Source organism: Tamandua tetradactyla, chromosome 5, assembly GCF_023851605.1.
Source record: "Tamandua tetradactyla isolate mTamTet1 chromosome 5, mTamTet1.pri, whole genome shotgun sequence".
Classification (NCBI taxonomy): domain Eukaryota; kingdom Metazoa; phylum Chordata; class Mammalia; order Pilosa; family Myrmecophagidae; genus Tamandua; species Tamandua tetradactyla.
The window spans coordinates 179,429,385-179,450,801 of NC_135331.1; the positions used below are offsets into that span (position 1 = coordinate 179,429,385).

Consider the following 21,417-nt stretch of genomic DNA (forward strand, 5'->3'; position numbering starts at 1 on the left):
AGTTGTAGAATGACTTCTATTTAAAATAATTAAAGAATTCAACCTTTAGAAATTAATTCTCAACCACCCATTTTGTACATTATCTCTAAGCAACCACCCAAAATAAACTAAGAAACTACTTTTCATAAGCTTATGTGCTGGTTTGAAATGATGTATGTACCCTAGAAAAGCCATGTTTTAATCCTAATCCCATTTTGTAAAGGCAGCTGCTTCTTCTAATCCCTAATCAGCATTGTATGTTTGAAACTGTAATTAGATCATCTCCCTTGTGGTGTGATTCAATCAAGAGTGGCTGTTAAATTGGATTAGGTGGAGGCGTGTCACCGCCCATTTGAGAGGGTCTTTATTAGTTTCATCATCTCCCTTGAGATGTGATTTAATCAAGAGTGGTTGTTAAACTGGATTAGGTGGAGGCATGTCTCCATCCATTTGGGTGGATCTTGATTAGTTTCTGAAGTCCTATAAAAGAGGTAACATTTTTGAAGAAAGTTAGAGATTCAGAGAGAGCAGAGAGTGCTACCAGCACCATGAAGCAGAGAGTCCACAAGCCAGCGACCTTTGGAGATGAAGAAGGAAAACGTCTCCCAGGGAGCTTCAAGAAACAGGAAGCCAGGATAGAAAGTTAGCAGATGATACCGTGCTCGCCATGTGCTCTTCCATCTGAGAGAGAAACCATGACTGTGTTCACCATGTGCCTTCTCACTTGAGAGAGATACCCTGAACTTCATGGGCCTTCTTGAACCAAGGTATCTTTCCCTGGATGCCTTTGATTGGACATTTCCATAGACTTGTTTTATGGGATATTTTCTTGGCCTTAGAACTGTAAACTAGCAACACGTTAAATTCCCCTATTTAAAAGCCATTCCGTTTCTGGTATATTGTATTCCGGCAGCTAGCAAACTAGAAGAGCTTATATAAACCAAGTTCAAAGGATGGATTCATTATTCATTGTGTTTTTTTTTTTTTTAAAAAAGGACATTTTATATATCCAGTCAAATTACTGGCAATTTAAAGAACAATGTGTTGTACAGCCTGATGTCAGTAAATACTATTTTTCAAGCTGGTCAGCAAAAACATTCCCATTTCCTATTTATATGGATATTGAAATAAGATATGTTTTCTTACCTGGCTTTTAAAATTTCATTCAACTGTACCATTTTCTGAATATTCTACAAGTGTCTATTTAGGATTAAGTTTCAGCAGACAATTACTGAAAAAGAACCATAACAATTATTTCCCTCTGTGCCAGTCTGAAACTCATTCTGTACCCCCAGAAAAGCCATGTTTTAATACTGATTTAATATTGTTGGATGGGATCTTTTTTATTAAATTGTTTCTGTGGAGATGTAACCCACCTGTGGTAGGGCCTTCTAATTAGATGGTTTCCATGAAGATGTATCTCCACCCATTCAAGGTGGGTCTCTTACCGGAGTCCTTTAAGAGGGAACCATTTTGGAAAAAGCCGCAGAGCCAACTGAGAGAGAGACACCTGGAGATGCAGAAAGAAAATGCCCCCAGGGAAGCTGTTTGAAACCAAGAGCCAAAGGACCAGGAGACGCCAGCCAGCAATGTGCCTTCCCAGCTGACAAAGGTGTTTCACACTATCAGCCTTTCTTGAGTAAAGTTATCTTTTCCTGGATGCCTCAGTTTGGACATTTTTATGGCCTTAATAAATTTCCTTTAAAAAAGTCAACCCATTTCTGTATTTCCAGTAGCATTAACAAACTAAAACACGCTCCTACAAAAATTTTTACACAAACTGAATGTAACTTGATCTACTAAATTACAGAATATGATTTTTGAAAATGTAAAATTTCTTAGAAACTAATCTGTATGGTAGTACAGATGGGAAACTATCATTTGGTCCTCTGTCCACCTGCATGTTTCAGGAGATGTGGAGTCATTAATCTTGTCTCTAAATCCATGACTGGGTGACTGAAAAGCTTTCCAAGACAGAGTTCCATAGGCTCACACATCTCTAAAATCAATGAATTCAACTCGGCTCAGTCAGTTTCAGGCAATCATATTCTACCATGCCAAGAATCAAATTTATAGAAAGCAAAAATAAATAAATTGTAAACATCGAAGTTTTATAGTTTTATAGATGAGGTCTATAAAGGTACAAAAATATACCTCCAACAAATAATTTTAATTTTTACAAACTCCTATAACTATAATGGTATTTTATACTAGGTTTAAGAATTTAAAATTTAAATGTTTCATTTTAAGCAGTAATGTAGATTAACAAGAAATTTAAGTAGCAAAGAGTTAAGGATTTGCAAAAGAATTCAACCATGATTGTTTCGAATATCTATGTGCCTTTAAATTATTTGATTTCACAAGCCAAAAAAATGTGTTTTGTATATAACCTTTGACCTACTACCCTCTGCAAAGGAAGCACTAAAGTCCATGAGGTTAAATTACTTGACCAAGTATAAAGCTCAAAATAGAATCCTGGTCTTCTGCTATTGCTCAGTTTCCTATTACCTACACTACCCTGCACTACTGCTCAAGACTTTCCCTCTGGGCTCTCCTTTCCAACTGTCTATCACATTGTATCTAATACAATGGAGTTAAGAGCAGGTGGAGTTAGACTCACCTGCAGAAAACCACCTCAATTACTTAGCTAGCAGTATGACCCTGGACACTACTGCAATTAATATCCTCCTAAATCTCACTTACCATCAGTAAAAGAAAGATAATTGCAAGTCACCTCATTAATGAAAATAAATAAATAATGTATAAAGTACAAAAATTCATGGTAGCTATTTATATTAATATTAAGGCCACCTGAACAACTAATTCACTGTAAATATATAGATGTTATGTTACTGAAGCATCCATCATCAGAATCCTGAAAGTTTCAAATTTATGAAGTTGTAAAAACATGAATTTATTCACCAGTAAACTGAATGTAATAAAACAGAGCAAGAATAACAAATTAGAGAGTGGTCTAAATATTATTTACCCCATCAGTTAAAATGAGTATATAATTGCACCTAACTCACTTATAACTGAATTACATGAAATAGTCATGTAAAGCTCTTACAATAGTGCTTTGTACATAGTAAATGTTCAATGGATATTAGCTTATTAAAGGTTTTAAAGGGAACCCTAAATTTGTTTTTAAATATTACCAAAGGAGATGGGGTGAGCAGTAGAGTAATAGATAAAATAAAATTGCTCTATGCTCTAGCTGTATAAATTTGATGACACATATACATGGGTTCACAATTTACTTTCCTTCTACTATGGTACATATTTGAAATTTCCATTAAAAAAATAAAAATAAGAACTAGGGGATGTTTTACATTAAAATGAGGTCTCTTTAACAAACCATTTGGTATAGTACACTAAAAATCACTATTAAAAAAATACACAAAGAAAAGAGAAAACACGCTATAATTATTTCATGACATCCTACAAGATTTTTGCATAATACAACCTTCGCTTCACAATGATACTGTGAAATTCAAATATTCTATTCTATCAACAATCTTAAAAAATATATTCTCTGGTTATTATAGGAATGTATGGTTTTCATCAACAAGGGTGTCAAAACAATTCAAAGGGGGTATTTTCAGCAAATGATGCTGGGACAACTGATTTCCACATGCAAAAGCTTGTGGAAATCACCTCATTAATGAAACTGGACCATCATGCTAAATATAAAAATCAACTCAATCTGGGATCAAAGACCTAAATATAAGGACTAAAATGAGATGTCTTAGAAGAAACGTAGGCTTACATCTTTGTGACCTCGGTATAGTAAATGGTTTCTCAGATGCAATAACAAAAGCAATGCAACAAAAGGAAAAAATAAACTAGATATAATAAATTAAATACTTTCTGACTGAAAATAATACCATTAAGAAAGTAAAAAATAGACAAACGCTTTGAATGACCAGCAAGCACTTGCAGAAACAGCTTTCCTCAATGCTTCATAAACAGTTAAAGGTCTGCAATAACAGGACAAATGTCAAATCAAGAAAAAGGCAACTTAAAAGTCATAGGATCTTAGGAGATGTTGATTCCATTCTTTAATTACTGTTTTGTTTCCTCCTTCATATCTGAACTACCTTTAATTTATTTGCTATCCATTGTTTCGAGCTCTGCAATTTCTGGAGTACCTGTTAGTTATTAGCATTTATGGGTATCAAGAGTGTGCATTCACTGTTTAGTATGCTTTATTTGCAGTGAAATGATCACCACAGACCTCCTTTTAAAAACACTCCTCCCCTCCTTTCTTTTTACATTCCTTGCTGTTTTACTAAATATTAAGTATTCTCTGACAATTTTGGTGCTCATGTGTTTGGGGGGACAAAAGTAAAATGAATTTGTCACTACATCAGAAACTTTTTTTTAAACTCAGATTAAATGTGCCTTAATGAATTTTTTTCATATACATTTAAAACAAAGATAGAATTGCCATTTTAATATATATCATTGGAAATCAGCTTATTCGTAAATAACCCATTGCTCATTTGGAAAAATAAACAAGTGAACAATTAAAAAACAAAAGCCATAGGGCTCTCCTGGCACCCTGGCTGGCCCTTTCCCCATCCCCAGACTGTTTCTGCATGGAGCCGGCCCACACTCACAGTACAGATCCCTAGTCCCAATTTCAGAGGAAGGACAGTAACCCTCATGTACACTAGAAGCAGGTATGTGTGGCTCAGTTTGTCTGGTGGTGGCCTGAGGGACTCACAATCACAGCACTTGCCCTGCATGTAGAATTGTGTTACCTGGGGCAAGGGACTGATGGCTGTAGGTCATATCCTGCAGTGCTCAGTGCTCAGAACCACGAGGAAACAGTTTTCGAGGAAAAGAGGATATATTCAGAACCACGTCAACAGGGAGACAAGATTCAGGTGCAGAAAGGATCTGCCTTTGTCCTGGAACTATTCCTAAACTTACTGTATAGATAAGCCCTGAAAGAGGATTCTCCCACAGGTCAAACTGCAGACTGGGAAAGGTGTTTTCTTTTTTTTTTTTGGTTAGCTCCTGGCATTCAAGGATAGCTCTGTTATTACACTAGCTGGATGTAAGCTGAAGAAACCAGTGCCTTAAAGTCTAGATCCCAACAAAAAAATTAAAATATTCAGTTTCAACAAAAGGTTACAAAACCTACATAAAACAGGAAATGAGGGTCCAGGCAAAGGAGAAGATTAAGCATAAGAAGCCATCATTGAGCACGAGACCTGGGACCACCAAAGATTTTTAAAAATTGGTCCTAAATATGCTGAAAAAACTAAAGGAAAATGCTACAAAGAGTGAAAAGAAATCAGGAAAATGACGTGAACTCAATGGAGATGGAATTTATGAAAAGGAACCAAACTGAGCTGAATACCATAGTAACAGGGATAAAAAAAATTCACTAGACTTGACAGAAAAAAGAATCAGTGAACTTGGAGATAAGAAAATGGAAATCATTTAGTCTGAAGAACAGAAAGAAGAAAAAAAGAAGAAAAGTGAAGAGAACCTGAAGAACCTGTGGGATAACAAGAGTGTACCAATATATTCACTGCAGAAGTCTCAGAAGAAGAGAGAAAAAAAGGGGAAGTAAGAATATGCAAAGAAATGAGGCTGAAAACATTCCAAATTTAACAGACATGAGTATAAACTCAACAAACTCCAAACAGGATAAACCCAAATAGAACTATGCCACAGCATATTTTAATCAAACTGTTGACTAGCAAAGATGAAGAAATCTGAAAACCACAAGAGAGAAGTAATGTGTCACACAGATGGGAGCCACAACAAGAGTAAATGCCCAGCTCTCATCTGAAACTATGGAGGCAAGAAATCAGTGGAAATGACATATTTAAAGTGCTGAAAGAAGAATTACCAAGCAAGAATTCTATATCTGGCAAAAATGTCTTTTAAAAATGAGATTAAGATAGTCCCAGATAAACAAAACCCAAGGGAATTTGTCACCACTAGACTACCCCTATAAGAGATGCTAAAGAGAGTTACGCAGAATGAAAGAAAAGGACAACAGCTGTGCTGGTTTGAAACGATGTATGGACTCTAGAAAAGCCATGTTTTAATCAAAATCCCATTTCATAAAGGCAGAATAATCCCTATTCATTACTGTATGTTTGAAACTGTAATCACATCATCTCTCTGGAGATGTGATTTAATCAAGAGTGGTTGTTAAGCTGGGTTAGGTGATGACATGTTTCCACCCATTTGGGTGGGTCTTGATAAGTTTCTGGAGTCCTACAAAAGAGGAAACATTTTGGAAAATGAAGGAGATTCAGAGAGAGCAGAGAATGCTGCAGCACCATGAAGCAGAGAGTCCACGAGCCAGTGACCTTTGGAGATGAAGAAGGAAAACGCCTCCTGGGGAGCTTCATGAAACCGGAAGCCAGGAGAGAAAGCTAGCAGATGACACTGTTTTCACCATGTGCCCTTCCAGCTGAGAGAGAAGCCCTGACTTTGTTCACCATGTGCCTTCTCACTTGAGGAAAAAACCCTGAACTTTATCAGTCTCCTTGAACCAAGGTATCTTTCCCTGAATAGATACCTTTGATTGGACATCTTTATAGACTTGTTTTAATTGGGACATTTTCTCAGCCTTAGAACTGCAAACTAGCAACTTATAAAAAGCCATTCCATTTCTGGTATATTGCATTCCAGGAGCTAGCATACTAGAACAACAGCCAATAAATTGAAGCTGCATGAAGAAATAAAGATCATCAGTGAAGTTAATAACATGGGTAAATATAAATGCCAGTACTCCTGTATTTTTGGTTTGTAAGTCTACTAAAAAGTAAAAACCTCCACAGGATGTAAAGGGCAAATATTTTAAATGTTATATAAATTAGTGGTTTAGTACTCAATATATAAATATGTAATCAGTGACATGAACTACATAAAGGTGGAGGGACAGAGGGTTATAGAAAACTGTATTTTTGCAAACCATTTCAGTAAATTTGGTATCAAAGTAAATGAGATTGCTATAGATATAGGATGTTAAATTTAAACTCCATGGTAAATGTAGCTAGTAAATAGCCAGGAACTGTCTGGAACAACTCTTTAAGGGCCATCCATGACAGACACACATCGTACACCAATCTGGAACAGGTGGGACGGCTGAGAACACAGCACAGAACTGTTCTGTGTTCATTCACTGTTTCATGTATGAACAAAAAAACATCAGGAAAAAGTTGGAATTCACCTTGGAGGTAGGGACAAAAAAAAAGGGGAAAGCCAAAAAAAAAAAATCTTTACATCATCCCAACTCAAGGAGAAAGTGGAAATCATACTCATCATTTCTAAATGTTATAGAAATCTACACCTAATACTTGGTAAATTATTCAGTGAGAAAAGGAGTAATATATGCTACTTTATCCAAATAAACTTTAAATTAATTCAAAGACTAAAAAGAAAAGCCAGTTTTCTAAATAGCAATAGAAAAAGTGAGTAATTATATAATAATACATAGCAGAAACAGAATTTCTGGAGAATATTAAAAAGATACCTCAATGAGATATTTTCAATTATTCTGGCATTCATTATCATGAAAAAGACAGCATCCAAGTTCTGACACTGCTGGGCAGGAGGGTAAGTTTTTAGGCTGTATTTGACCAAACTGAAGAACAAATATTTCCAGTTGGAATCAGACTGATCTTCTGTTGAGGCTGACGTAACTGACAACTTTATAAGATTATTAATATTGAGTTTCTAAGCCAAAGCATCAAAAGCTAAAGAATTTATCTCTGAACTGAAGTAAATTTTTGGGAAGTCATAACACAGAAACAAAGGAAAGAAAATGATAGACTTAAACCAAACAGTTTTATGATAACACTAAGAAAATTCCAGAGTATCTACTCTACAACTTTTAAATCCTTACACACATCTGTGAACTGGTTTGAATCTGTGTGTACCCAAGAAAAGCCATGTTTTTTAATCTTCAGTCAATGTTGTCAGGTGGGATCTTGTTTACTGTTTCCATGGAAATGTGTGTCCACCCATTCAAGGTGGTGTTGCTGACTAGAACCCTACTGGGAAAAGCGGTACAGCCAACAGAGCCCACACTGACAGAAAACTTTGGAGATACAGAAGGAAAATGTCCCCAGAGAAGCCTTATGAAATGAGGAGAGAAAGCTAGCAGATATCACCATGTGCCCTTCCAATTGAGAGAGAAACCCTGAACTTCATCAGACCTTTCTTTGGCGTTAAATGTATCTTTCTCCAGATGCCTTAATTTGGACATTTTCACGGGCTTCTAACTGGCAAGTTGCATCTTAATAAATTTGCTTTTAAAAGCCATTCCATTTCTGGTATACTGCATTCCAGCAGCTTACAGCAATGTCTGCTAGCTTTCTCTCCAGGTTTGTTGTTTCATGAAGCTCTCCTGAGGGCGTTTTCTGCATCTACAAAGGTCTCTGGCTGGTCGCTTTCTCCAAAATGTTTCCTTTTTTAAAGGATTCCAGTAAACTAATTGAGACCCACCTAGCATGGGTAGAGTCACATCTTCCCCTAATCAAAGTTAATATCCACAATCGGGTGAGTCACATCTCCATGGGAACAGTCAAAAAGCTCCCAACCAGCATTACTGAATGAGGAGTGAAGGACATGGCTTTTCTGGGATCCACCAGATTCAAACCCGCACAGATATCAAATAGTTCACAAATACCATAATTTAAATAAATTTAAAAAAAACTCAAAGCAGTTCTCTCCTGCTTTATTTTCAATTCAACTTGGTTTGAATTATTCTCTAGCAATTATTTTATGTCATTCTGTTTAATTGCATAGTCTGTATAAAAGGATTTTCTGACTTTGTTGAAATAAACTAAAATATAAAAATCCTGATAGTATAGAGAAATGGAGACATTTCTCTTAGAGACTAAGCTGTATCTTAACAGAAGGTATGTCAGGATTCTCCCAAATTATTATTCAATTTTAATAACTTAAAAATTACAAAATTGGTAGAGTTTCAAATCTGCACAGGCATGGTCAGTTAAAAGTTATTAATAAGCATTCCTTAAGTCTGGCACCTAAATACTCTACCTTAAAAAAAAAAAAAACTGTATCTGTTATTCTCTAGAAAATGTTTATATTTTAGGAGTAAAAAAAACAATTTTAAACTATGCACTAAGCAGAACTGATGGTTAGATTCTGGTATCAACTTGACGAAGTGATGCTGCCAAGCTGTCTGGTCAGGTAAGCACTGGCCTGACTGTTGCTGCAAGGATATTTATTTTGTGGCTGGTTAATAAACCAGAAGGATGGTGCATTAAATCATCAGTCAGTTGATTGTATCTGTGGCTGATTACTTGGCAATTAACAAAAGTGTTTCTTCCACCAATGAGATAGTTCAATCAGCTGAAGACCTTTTTAAGGAAGAGAGACTTTTTCACTGTTTCTTCAGTCAGCAAGCCTCTGCTGTGGAGTTCATCCAGACCTTTCATTAGAGCTGTCAGCTTCACAGCCTGCCCTAAGGATTTTGGATTCTTTCATTTCCACAGTTGCATGAGATACCTTCATAAACCTCATATGTACAGATATCTGCAGTTGGTTCTGTTTCTCTAGAGAACACTGACTAATACACAGAGTTATGAAACTTTACCTATATTATCTTAGCTCCAAAAGTTGAGAAGTATATATTAGTTAACTTTTATTTAGCACTATGTGTCAAATTGTGTTTTAATGCATATTTAAGTGCCTCATATGCATTATCCCACATAATCTTCATGACATTTCTCTGAGTTAAGTACTAGTACCATCTCCATCCAACAGATGAAGAAATTGAGACCCAGAGAGGATAAGTAATTTAACCAAGGTCTTAAGCTAGCAAGTAGCAGGAAATCTGGCTCCAGAGGCCAAGCTCATAACCATCATGCTACGTTTATGTCAACTATATGATATTACTTATATTAAAAAGTTTTCAAACAAAAACTGGATGAATCTCAAAAGCATTTTGGCAAGTGAAATAAACCAGGCATAAAAAGTTACATATCATATAATACCCTTAATATGACACTCTGGAAGAGGCAAAACTCTTCAGTAGAAACCAGGCATTTCTGGAGGAGGTAGGGTTGTAGTTTACAAAGGAGACACACAAGGAAGATTTTAGAATGATGGAACTATTCTATACAGTACTGGGGTAGTAGACACATGACTGTATGCATTTGTCAAAATCCATGTAACTGTATATTCCAAAAAGTAAGCTTTAATATATTCAAATTCAAAAATATATCAATCAGGATGTCTTGAGGTCCCAGTATGGAATGAATTCTGTGACAAACTAATCCATTACAAACACATGACTTAACCTCACTGAAGGAGGTGGGGAGAAAAAGTGGTTGCTTAAGTAACTATACAAAACGGCATTTTGAACTACGCATTACTGTTCAAAACACTGAACCCTACTTGGTGAATTTGTTTCTTATAAGAGATCAAGGTTAACAAATTCTGAACCTACTTTATAAGTATATGTGAATTGAACAAATAAGGAAATGGATGGTGGGTTGTGGGCAGTTTCTCACTGCTAGATACAGAAGTTACAGATAAACAAGGTGGGAAGGCTAAAATGCCCTGCTGTCAAGGATTAATGTCAGAAATATCAAGAAGAATTCATGTTTAGCTTAATAGAGACAACAAAGGACAGCGATAGGAGTAATTATAGACATGTATGTATACCCAGGAATTCACACATAAAGAACCTAGCTCCAACCTCTGAGAGGGCCTAGAAGAAATGATACCACAGTAGCAACAAGAACTCCCAGCACCCAGATCTTGATTTCCAAATACCATTCTCCAATGAAAGGAATTAGGAAACCTTGGAGGAATGGTTGATTCTAGGGCTAGGGTAAGGAAGATGTAAGATGAACCTGCAGTATTTTGTAGTGTCTGAAAATAAGAAGTGCTCAAAAAACAAAAGGATAGGGCCATGTCAAAAGGTCACAGGGGACAAATTGTAAGAATTCCCTATGGCCAAAGCTGGAACAATAAATTTTTCTTTAACATAAACCAAAATATAAAATAAATACACATGAGGCCCATAATGATATAAATAAATGACTGAATAAATAAATGGGAAGAAGAAGCAAATCTTTCTTACAGAAGAATTCCAAATAATAAATGTAGACATTTCCCCCCCCCAAAGATTTTGAGTGTTGGCTGGACTTAATAACTTGTTTCCAAAAAATAGTATATGGAAAGAGAAAACAGTAGTTTTACAGTGGAGAAACCAAGTTATCAAAATCAACATCACCAGTGATATCGCATGGATCTCGTGTTTCCTCTGATATGATATGCTGAGAAGCACACTTCATCTCTGTGCTGTTCTTTCTAAAAATCTATAGCCCCAGAAGAGCAGACAAACCCCAACTGAAGGACATTCTACAAAATGCCTGAACATTACTTCTCAAAACTGTCAAGGTCAAAAATAATAATAATAATAATAATAATAAAAATTTTAAAAAAACAAGAAACTGTCACAGACTAACAGGAGACTAGAAAAGTATGATATCTAAATGCAATGTGGTATCCTGAGTTGGATTCTGGATCAGAAAAGAGGCATTAGCGTAAAAACTGGTAAAATCTTTAAATAAAGTCTACAATTTAGTTAGTAGTAAAATACCAATGTTGGTTTCTTAGTTTTGACATATGTACCATGTTAGATGTTGGGGAAAGCTGTGGTAACTCAATTATATTTACTTTTCAGTAAATGTAAAAGTACTCCAAAACAAAAAAATTTATTTTAAAAACATTTTAACTTGATAAAACAAAGTTTATATATTTAAACAGTACTTAACTTATTCCATAATCAGTTAAGTATAAAGCTTAAATTAGGAAAATACACTTAGGCAGCCAGATTTTACTACATACATATCAATCAATAACATGTAAATCATCCACCAAGCAGCTAACTTCTTCTGCTATGCTTTTTTGTCCATACTTCACTCCATCAGAAAGGAGAAAAAGAGCCAAGGTCAGTATATCAAAATCGGAAGTTGACATGTGTCGCACAGAATAACATAATTCCTACCATCAAAATTTTGGCAGATCACCTGCATTCAAAGCCCCAACCTTACCCACTCTATCCATCTACAATCAACTCACAACCCAGGACATCATAAAATAATGAATAAACAGCTGGCACACACCTGCAAGCCAAAATAACCATGAAAAATACACTGACCTTCTAAATGTCACCACATCCCTCAAAAGCAGCAATTACTTACAGAGTAACACTGTTCATAGCCTAATCTACACCATTTGAGTGAGGCTCCTAGAATTAATTTATTCTTCAAAGAAATTCAACCATGTACATTTAAAAATGTAATGCAGGAAAGTCTGCATTACATTTTAAAATATACATGGCCTTCCAAGAAGGCCTATTTTTTGCTGCACTGGAAGGAACTCACAGAATGAATAAAAGCCCTTTTGCCAGTTTACAAAAGCTAAGTCAAACAACAACCATAGAATTAAATAAAAGCCTAGAATTTCTGTTCTACCATTTGACAAAAAAACAAATATAAATAACACACACAAACATACACATCTATGAATAAACATGTTTTCAACATGCATTTGTGAAAATTTAACACATGATAAAGCTGAAATTTGAAAGTAGTGAGAAAAAGACAAGCTTGAAAAAAGTGGTTTTAGAGCCCTACCTCATACTACAAAAAAAGTAAATTTGAAATGGAATAAAGATCTAATGATTTATTTTCTAATCATGAAAATATTAATTTTATTCTCTCAGGTTAGAAATCTTCTTAAGCAAGTCACAAAATCAAACACCAATGACAGATTAGATTTAATAAGAATTCAAATTTTTGAACACTGATAAAAGATATAAAATAAAAACAGGAGACAGTGGGAGTAAATATTTATAGTAAAACTAAGAAATAATATCCTTAATATTTAAAGATCTTCTACAAATAAAGAAAAAGACAAGCCCACAATATAAGTACTCACTTATAATACACTTTAAATATTTCATCTTAATTTAAAAAAATCACTTAAAAAATTTTAATAGACAAAGGATATAAATAAGCAAAGGTGATAGTTAAGCTTCATGTGTCTACTTAGCTAGGTCATGCAGTCCAGTTGTTTGGTCAAACACTGACCTGACTGTTACTGTGAGGATATTTTGCAGATATAAATCTTCAGTCAGTTAAGCACATCTATGGCTGATTACATCTATAATCAACTAAGGAGACTGCCGTTAACAATGAGAAGTCTCATGCAATTGGTGGAAAGCCTTACAAGGAGAACTGATGATTTTAGCAGTCAGAAAGAATAATTTCCATCTCTACTTCAGTCAGCCAGTTTCTCCTGGGGAATTCACTGAAAACCTTCACTGGAGTTTCCAGCTAGAGGCCTGCCAGATTTGCTCATCTCCACAGTCACATGAACCAATTCCTAATTTCTATAATAAATCTTATATGCATATATATATATACATATATATACATATATGCATGCAAAATAAATTGCATTTGTTCTGTTTCCCTGGAGAACCCTAACACAGCAAATCATGGGGAAAAAAATACAAACAGGCATATAATTTTGAAAAGATGATCCAATTTAGTCACCATAAAATGAAAATCTCAACAAGATACTACTGCTTTATACCAATAAAATTTTTGTCCCTTAAAAAAAAAAAAAACAGACTGATAACACCTAGATTCTGAACAAAGGTGAGAAAGTGATACTCTAACAGCTAGCACGTAATCCAGCCTTTACAAAGGTCAGTTTGGCAGTGATATCTTACAACCATGTAGTTTTTAATCCTCACAGTAATTCTATAAGGTAGGTACTACTATTATCCCCACCTGGATGAGCAAAATAAAACACCAAGAGCTTAAATGACTTACCACCCAAGTCACACAGTTATTAAGAGGCAAACAGAGACCTGAATCCAGGTAACTGTCTCCTGGGTGCTCTTTAACTATTTTATTGCACACACTATCCTTTAAAATTTAAAGTACACATATCCTTGATTCTACACATAATCAGAGGCAAAAAATATATATACATAAAAAATTACTCACTGCAACACTGTTTGGAATGGTGAAAAATTAGAAACAACTTAAATGTTGAAAGAACATTAATAGAAAGAGCTTAAATGTTCTTCAATATGGATGGTTAAATATTTGACTGTGTATCCAGTTAAAAATAGTCAGGCAGTTATCTATGCACAAACCAAGAAATAAATCCAAGAAAATTTCCAGGTTAAGAAGACGAATTGGACACACTCTTCTAATTTTGTTCCTTTCTGAAATCCCACTAAAACTCAGAGAAATATAAACATAAATACACACACACAAACTCTATGAGAATAAAAAGAACAAGAGAAAACAAACTCTGGGAGCTGAAAGTTAACTCAATAAGCAAGAAATTTACTTAGTAGTCCCCAAAGAACTGAATCTGAATCAGCAGCAAAGAAATTCAAGAGAAAGCACCCAACTTATATGATTCAAATCCTCAAAAAGTTACAGGAACTGGCAAACTGTTGATCTGGGAGTGAAACAAGGAAGAGGCCCAAATAAAGATTGTGTGAAAGGTTCCAGAGAAGCTCCCTACATTCCTTCCCCCATTTCCATCACTGTGGAAATCTTGCATTTTTTTTTTTTAATTCAAGGAAGGAGGGGTGGGGAACACCATAGCATTGCAGGACTAGAGGCTGTCACTCAAGGTTGAGTCATGGAGAAAATAACAGGGGAAATCAGTGACCACACACCTCAATGAATGCTAAATGCTGAGATCCCTGGCACCAGAAAGCGACAGTTTCCAGGGAGGGACATAGTTTGTCAATACCTTGAATTTGGACTTCTAGCCTCTGAAACCATTAGGTAATAAATGTTTGTTGTTTAGACCAACCCATCGTACAGTATTTATCATAGCAGTCAAGCAAACTGAGACAAAGACACAAATGGCCAATATTAGAAATGAAACACTATCACTAGAGAACCTCAAACATCGAACAGATAGTAAGGGAAAACTATGAATGACTCTAACACATAAATTTAGACAATTTAGAAAAATGCACTACCTCCCTGAAAAACACAAACCACAACTCATTTATCTGAAATGAAATCAGTAACTTGAATCACCCACTAAGCAAGGAAACTGCATTCATAATTTTAAAACTCCCCAGAGAGAATTCTCCAGACCCAGAAGGTTTCACTTAAGATTTTCACCAAACATTTAAGTAATTAACATCAATTCTATAGAATTTTCCTAGAAAACAAAAGAGGAGAGAATACTTACAATTCATTTTAAAAGCAAGCTATTATCCTTAATACAAAAACCTGACAAATGCGGTACAAAAAAAAGAAAGAAAACTATGGACCAATATCCCTTGTGGACATACAAAATAATATCAACAAAGAATTATATGCCATAACCAAGTGGGGTTTATTCCCAGGTGGAAGGCTGGTTCAATATTTGAAAATTAATCAATGGACTACACCATATCAACAAGCTAAAAAGAAATCATGTATCACTACTTCAGCAAAAGTATAGACTAAAATCCAAAATCCATTCATAATAAAAAAGAAAAATCTCAGAAAACCAGGAATAGAAAGAAGTTTCTGCAAACTGATAAATGTTATCTACAAAAACCAACAACTAACATCATATTTAATGGTGAAAGACTGAATCCTTTCCCTTTCAGATCCATTTCTAAGTTCACTAGGCTTCTACAGCAAATACCACACAATGGGTTGGCTTAAACAACAAGCATTTATTAGATCAGCTACAGAGGCTAGAAATCAAAAATCAAGGTGTAGGCAAACCATGCTTTCTCCCTGAAGTCTGTAACGTTGTGGCACTGGCTTAGATCTCAGCCTCCCATCACATAGCAATCTCTCTCTCTCTTTCTGTCTATTCTGGTTTCTAGTAACTTACGGCTCGTCTTTATTAGGCCTCCAGTAATACTGATTAAGTTGGCCACAACTAGACTTAAATATTAACATCTTCAAAAGGTTCTATTTACAAATTGAGTAGATTGAAATACTAGTGGTCAATGAGAGGGAGAGGTAAGGGGTATAGCATGCATGAGTTTTTTCTTTTTTATTTATTTTGCTGGAGAGATATAATGTTCAAAAAATGATCTATGGTGATGAACACACAACTATATGATAATACTGTGAACCACTGATTGTAATCATGTCAAGAATGTATGTCAAGAATGTCTGTATGTTTGTTGGTTTACAATAAAAATATTTAAGAAAAAAAAAAGGTCCTATTTACAAAATAGGCTCAGACCCAAACAAGTACAAGAATACAGCTTGATGGAGAATACAGTGCAATCTACCAAAATCAGGAACAATCACTCATTCAAACACTCTCTGGGATAAAGACTGGGATAAAAACAAGGATGTCCTCTGTCACCACTATTACTCAACATTGTACTAGAAGTTCAGCTTGAGCAATCTGACAAGAAAAAGAAATAAAAGGCATCCAAATCGGAAAGGAAGAAGTAAAGCTTTCATTATTTGCAAATGACATGATATTATACTTGGAAAATTCTGAGAAATCTATGACAAAGCTACTTGAGCTGATAAAATTCAGCAAAGTGGTAGGATACAAGATTAATGTGCAAAAATCAGTAATGCTTCTATACACAAGCAATGACCTTACTGAGGACACAATTAAGGAAAAAATTCTATTTGAATGACAACTAAAAGAATCAAATATCTAGTAATAAACTTAACCAGGGATGTAAAGGACCTGTACACAAAAACCTACATAATATTCCTAAAAGAAATCAAAGAAAATCTAAACAGGTGGAAAGACATTCCCTACTCATGGGCAAGAAGGTTAAGATGCAATTAAGATGTTAATTATACCCAATTTGATCTACAGATTCAATAAAATAGCAATCAAAATTCCAATAACCTACTTTGAGTACTTGGAAAAGCTAGTTACTAAATTCATTTGGAAGGGAAAGAGACCACGAATAGTGAAAAATATACTAAAAAAGAACAAAGGAGGAGCACTAACACTTCCTGATTTTAAAGATTATAAAGCCACAGTGGTCAAAACAGCACAGTACTGGCACAAAGAGAGAAAGATTGACCCATGGAATAGCAACAAGAGTACAAAAATAGACCACCAAATCTAGGGTCAATCGATCTTCAACAAGGTCCAAATCCATTGTACCGGGACAAAGCACTCTTTCTAATAAATGGGTCTGGAAGAACCAGGTATCAATAGCCAAAAAAATGAAAGAGAACACTTACCTTACACCCTATACAAAAATGAACTCAGAGTAGATCAAAGATCTAAATGTAAGAGCCAGTACTATACACTCCTAGAAGAAAATATAGGGAAACATGTTCAAGACCTAAACTTTACACCCAAAGCACAAGCAATAAAAGAACAGATAAATGAGAACTCCTCAAAATCAAATGCTTCTGTGCCTCAAAAGACTTTGTCAAAAAGGTGAAGAGGCAGCCAACTCAATGGGAGAAAATATTTGGAAATCACATATCAAATAAAGACCTGAAATTCCATATACCTAAAGAAATCATATAACTCAACAGCTAAAGAACAAACAACCCAATTATAAAATGGGCTAAAGATATGAATAGACATTTTTATGAGGAGCAAATTCAAATGGCTAAAAAGCACATGAATAGCTGCTCATTTTCATTAGCTACAAGGAAAATGCAGATCAAGACTATAATGAGGTATCACCTCATACCTAGAAGAATGGCTGCTAGTAAACAAACAGAAAACTACAAATGTTGGAGATGTGGAGAAATTGGAATCCTTATTCACTGCTTGTGTGAATGTGTAATGGTACAGCTGCTGTGGAAAACAGTTTGGCGGTTCCTTAGAAAACTAAATATTGAGTTATCCTATGACACTACTAGGTAGAGCTGAAAGCAGTGACACAAATAGACATTTTCACACCAATGTTCACAGCAGCATTATTGACAATTGCCAAAAGATGGAAATAATCCAAGTGCCCATCCACAGACAAGTAGATAAACAAAATGTGGTATATACATACAATGGAATATTATGAAGCAGTAAGACCAAATGACATCCTGAAGCATATGACAACACGGATGAACCTTGAAGACATAATGCTAAGTGAAATAAGCCAGACACAAAAGGATAGATAATGTATGATTTCACTATTACAACCTTGGTAAAGGTAAACTCAGAGGCTTATAATATAGAATATAGGGGACATAGAGATACATGGAAGTTAGAGATGAGTGAACAATTAGCTAATGAGGTTGAAAGTAAATGTAAGGAATGGATAGAAGTGAAGGTAGTTTATTACTGTCTATAAGTAATATTGCCATATTGAAGGTGAGCATGATTGAAAGGGGTTGTTTAGATCCAGGTATTCTACCAATTAACACTAAAAATATAAGTTCTTAAATGAACTACTTCAAAGGTATGAATCTTATACAAGGAGTAAATAATAGTGGGGTATCAGGGGGAAATTACTATTGCATGCTATAGTCTATGTTTAACAGGAAGACATCAATAGTACTACAGCAATATTAGGGGTAAATAATGGGGGGCAGGGAAACGAGTTGAGGGGAGGTTTGGATTCTCCATTTGGTGAGGGTGTGTTGATAAGTTACTTTCCTCTTGGAAGCAATGAAAATTGTCTAAAATTGAGATTGTTGATGATTATACAACTAAGTGAGGAAAATGTAAGACATGGATTGTTGACTTTGGACATCATACATGACGCCTAGTGGATGGAGGTGGCTGAAGGATACACTGACTGAGAAGCAGAATGGAGAATTTTGTCCATACATATGATCAAATATTGCACAGCTACAGAAAGGAATGAAATTGTGAGGCCTCCAACAAGGTGAATGAACCTTGGTGACATTATGTGGGCAAAAAAGCCAGAAACAAAGGAGCAAATATTGTATAGTCTCTTTTAGAAAATAATTGTAAGAAAATTAGGCCTAGATTGTAAGATCTTATAGCAATCACATTTAGTCAGGAGGTATAATTGTTATTTCTAGACTCTGAGAGGCTGTGCTATATATGTATAACGTGGTTATTTCCTTGGAATTTTGAGTACCTGTGTGACACCTAAGACTTAGGAGTTCTGCAGGTCTGAAAGTCAGCATTCCCATATTCAACAACTGCTAAAGAAACTGAAAAAGAGATCAGGCTTCAATTAGAGACAAGAACAAAGCTGATTGTGTCGGGACTAAGGTAAATCAGAATATAGGGGTGAGGAGGACACTGTATTTTAGAACTTCACCTACCCAGCGAGACCAAAGGAATAAAGGTTTGTTCAAAACCCAAATTTTCTGTAGCACATAATCTAACTCCACCTCTCTAGCTAGATCATTTAAACAACCCAAACACACGGAGCCCAGAATGGGTTTGTAATTCTGTATAGATTAATGTAATGCCCGGATACATCCAAAATATGTTGAGGAGATAGTCAAAAACTATTGGCAAAGCACCTTGATGGACAGGAGAAGAAATATGGAACTATTATGTTTTTACCACCAGGGAAACCCCTGGCACTGTCTCAAATACTAGGGACTCCCAAGTCAATAGGCTCAGCCCTTGATCTTGAGGCTTGCTCCTGGGAAGTTTATTTATGTAGTGGAGAAGATATGTCTACCTAGGATTATGCCTGAGAGTTACTTCCAGAGGACCTCTTTTGTTACTCAGATGTGGCCTCTTTCTCTCTAAGCCCAACTCTGAAAGTAAAATCGTTATCGGCTCCCCTATCATTATCATCCCCTGGTAGGGCATGACACCAAGGGATAAAAGTCTTCCTGGCAATGTGGAATATGACTTCCAGGGATGAGCCTGGGCCTGGCACCATGGAATTAACGATGCCTGCCTGACCAAATGGGGGAAATGAATTGGAACAAAATAAGGTATCAGTGGCTGAGAGAATTCAAATAGAGTCGGAGAATATTCTGGAGGCTCTAGTACTGCACAAGCTTCAGCTATTTACCATAATTTGCCAAATCCCCACCAAAAAAAAAAATTACTTTCCAGAAACCTACAACTTCCAGATGGATTCCTAGGGCAGATAAGTCCTAGAACTCAAGGGGCCAGCCTCTCAAGAATATCAAGTAGTTCCATCCCCCTATCCTATATTATTGACAGCCCTTTCCAACATGAAAAACTTAGAATGGACACAGTGCAAATACCCCTAAAGATTGGGAGAAAGATCAAAGGAGAATGAGGAATTATACCATAGAAAGTAGGGTTTAACAATGAGTATGACTGCTGAATCATTATATCAATATTTCTTTTAGTCTCCAGTATCTTAGAGCAGATGAAAGGAAAAACCTAAAATTGTGGTACTATAACCCATATCAAACTCTGAAATCTGTTCTATAACTACTTGTTAAAATACACTTTGAAGTTTATTCCTTTTTTCATGTATATGTTATATTCCATAATTAAAAAAATTAAAGTAAAAAAAGAGCAACATGAAAAATTCTTGCAGTTATGGAAATGTTTTGTATCTTGAATACTGATGTTAATATCCCGGTTGTGATAATGTACTATAGTTTCACAAGATGTTACTACAGAAAGAAACTGGGAAAGAGTACATGGGATCGCTATGTATTATTTCTCACAGCTGCATGTGAAATCCACAATTATCTCAAAATCAAAAGTTTAATTTAAAAAAATGAATGAAGACAACATTGTGAAAGCAATTAACACAACTGAGCTATATTTCTGAAAGTGGTTAAAAGGAGAAATCTTAGGTTGAGTATTTTACTAAAATAAAAAAATATAAATAAAAAAACAGTGAAAGAAAAACTGTATGACCAGATGGACAATTTACTTTAATATACAGCAACACTGAACAATATTAAACATTCAAACATTGCTTTATAATTTCTTACTTTAGAATAATAAAACACATCCCTTGAATTTCCCATATAATAACCATTCTCCAAAGATTCATATCTAAACACTCAGAAATTTAGCTCACCTTCCACGCTGTCAGAACAGGAAGTTCCAATGCCAGTGTCTCCACTGTCCGATGCTATACTATGTCTTCTGTTAGGGTTATTTCGATGGTTAGATGAAACAGTTGTGGCCTGCCACAATGATTCATTACCAGGTAACCATCCTGAGGAAGAATAATCTGGGCCTAAAAAGGAAAATATGCAATAGTTTACACACACATATAATTTCTATGAGTAAGTAGAGATTTTTTTTTTGACCTTGTGAAAAATGCACACTATATATAAAAGGCTATTTTCTGCACCACATAACTCAAATAGATTATGTTTATTTTGGTGGCATCACACAAATTTTGGTTCAATGCTAATTTTGCAGCTTTGTCTGGCTCAAGAACTCTGTTTCCTGTTTCTGAGTATCACTGTTTGAATTTATACTGCTGTTTTACTAAAAATGTTAAATCCGTTTTTTCTATCATCTCCTACTCTCTCGAAATTTAAAATTATTCTGTATTATTAC

At 35.2% G+C, this 21,417-nt stretch overlaps 1 protein-coding gene across 7 annotated transcripts in view; it reads right to left on the reverse strand.

Moving 5' to 3' along the window:
• CEP85L (centrosomal protein 85L) overlaps positions 1-21,417 on the reverse strand; it is a 165,916-nt gene that overhangs the window by 120,367 nt on the left and 24,132 nt on the right. For 6 of the 7 annotated variants that reach the window (XM_077162757.1, XM_077162756.1, XM_077162755.1 and 3 more), the window contains exon 2: positions 20,927-21,088. In XM_077162757.1, the coding sequence (XP_077018872.1) occupies positions 20,927-21,088 (162 nt within the window). Of the gene's footprint in view, positions 1-1,355; positions 2,108-20,926; positions 21,089-21,417 lie in introns of those variants that run through there. The other variant, XM_077162761.1, reaches the window with a different exon arrangement.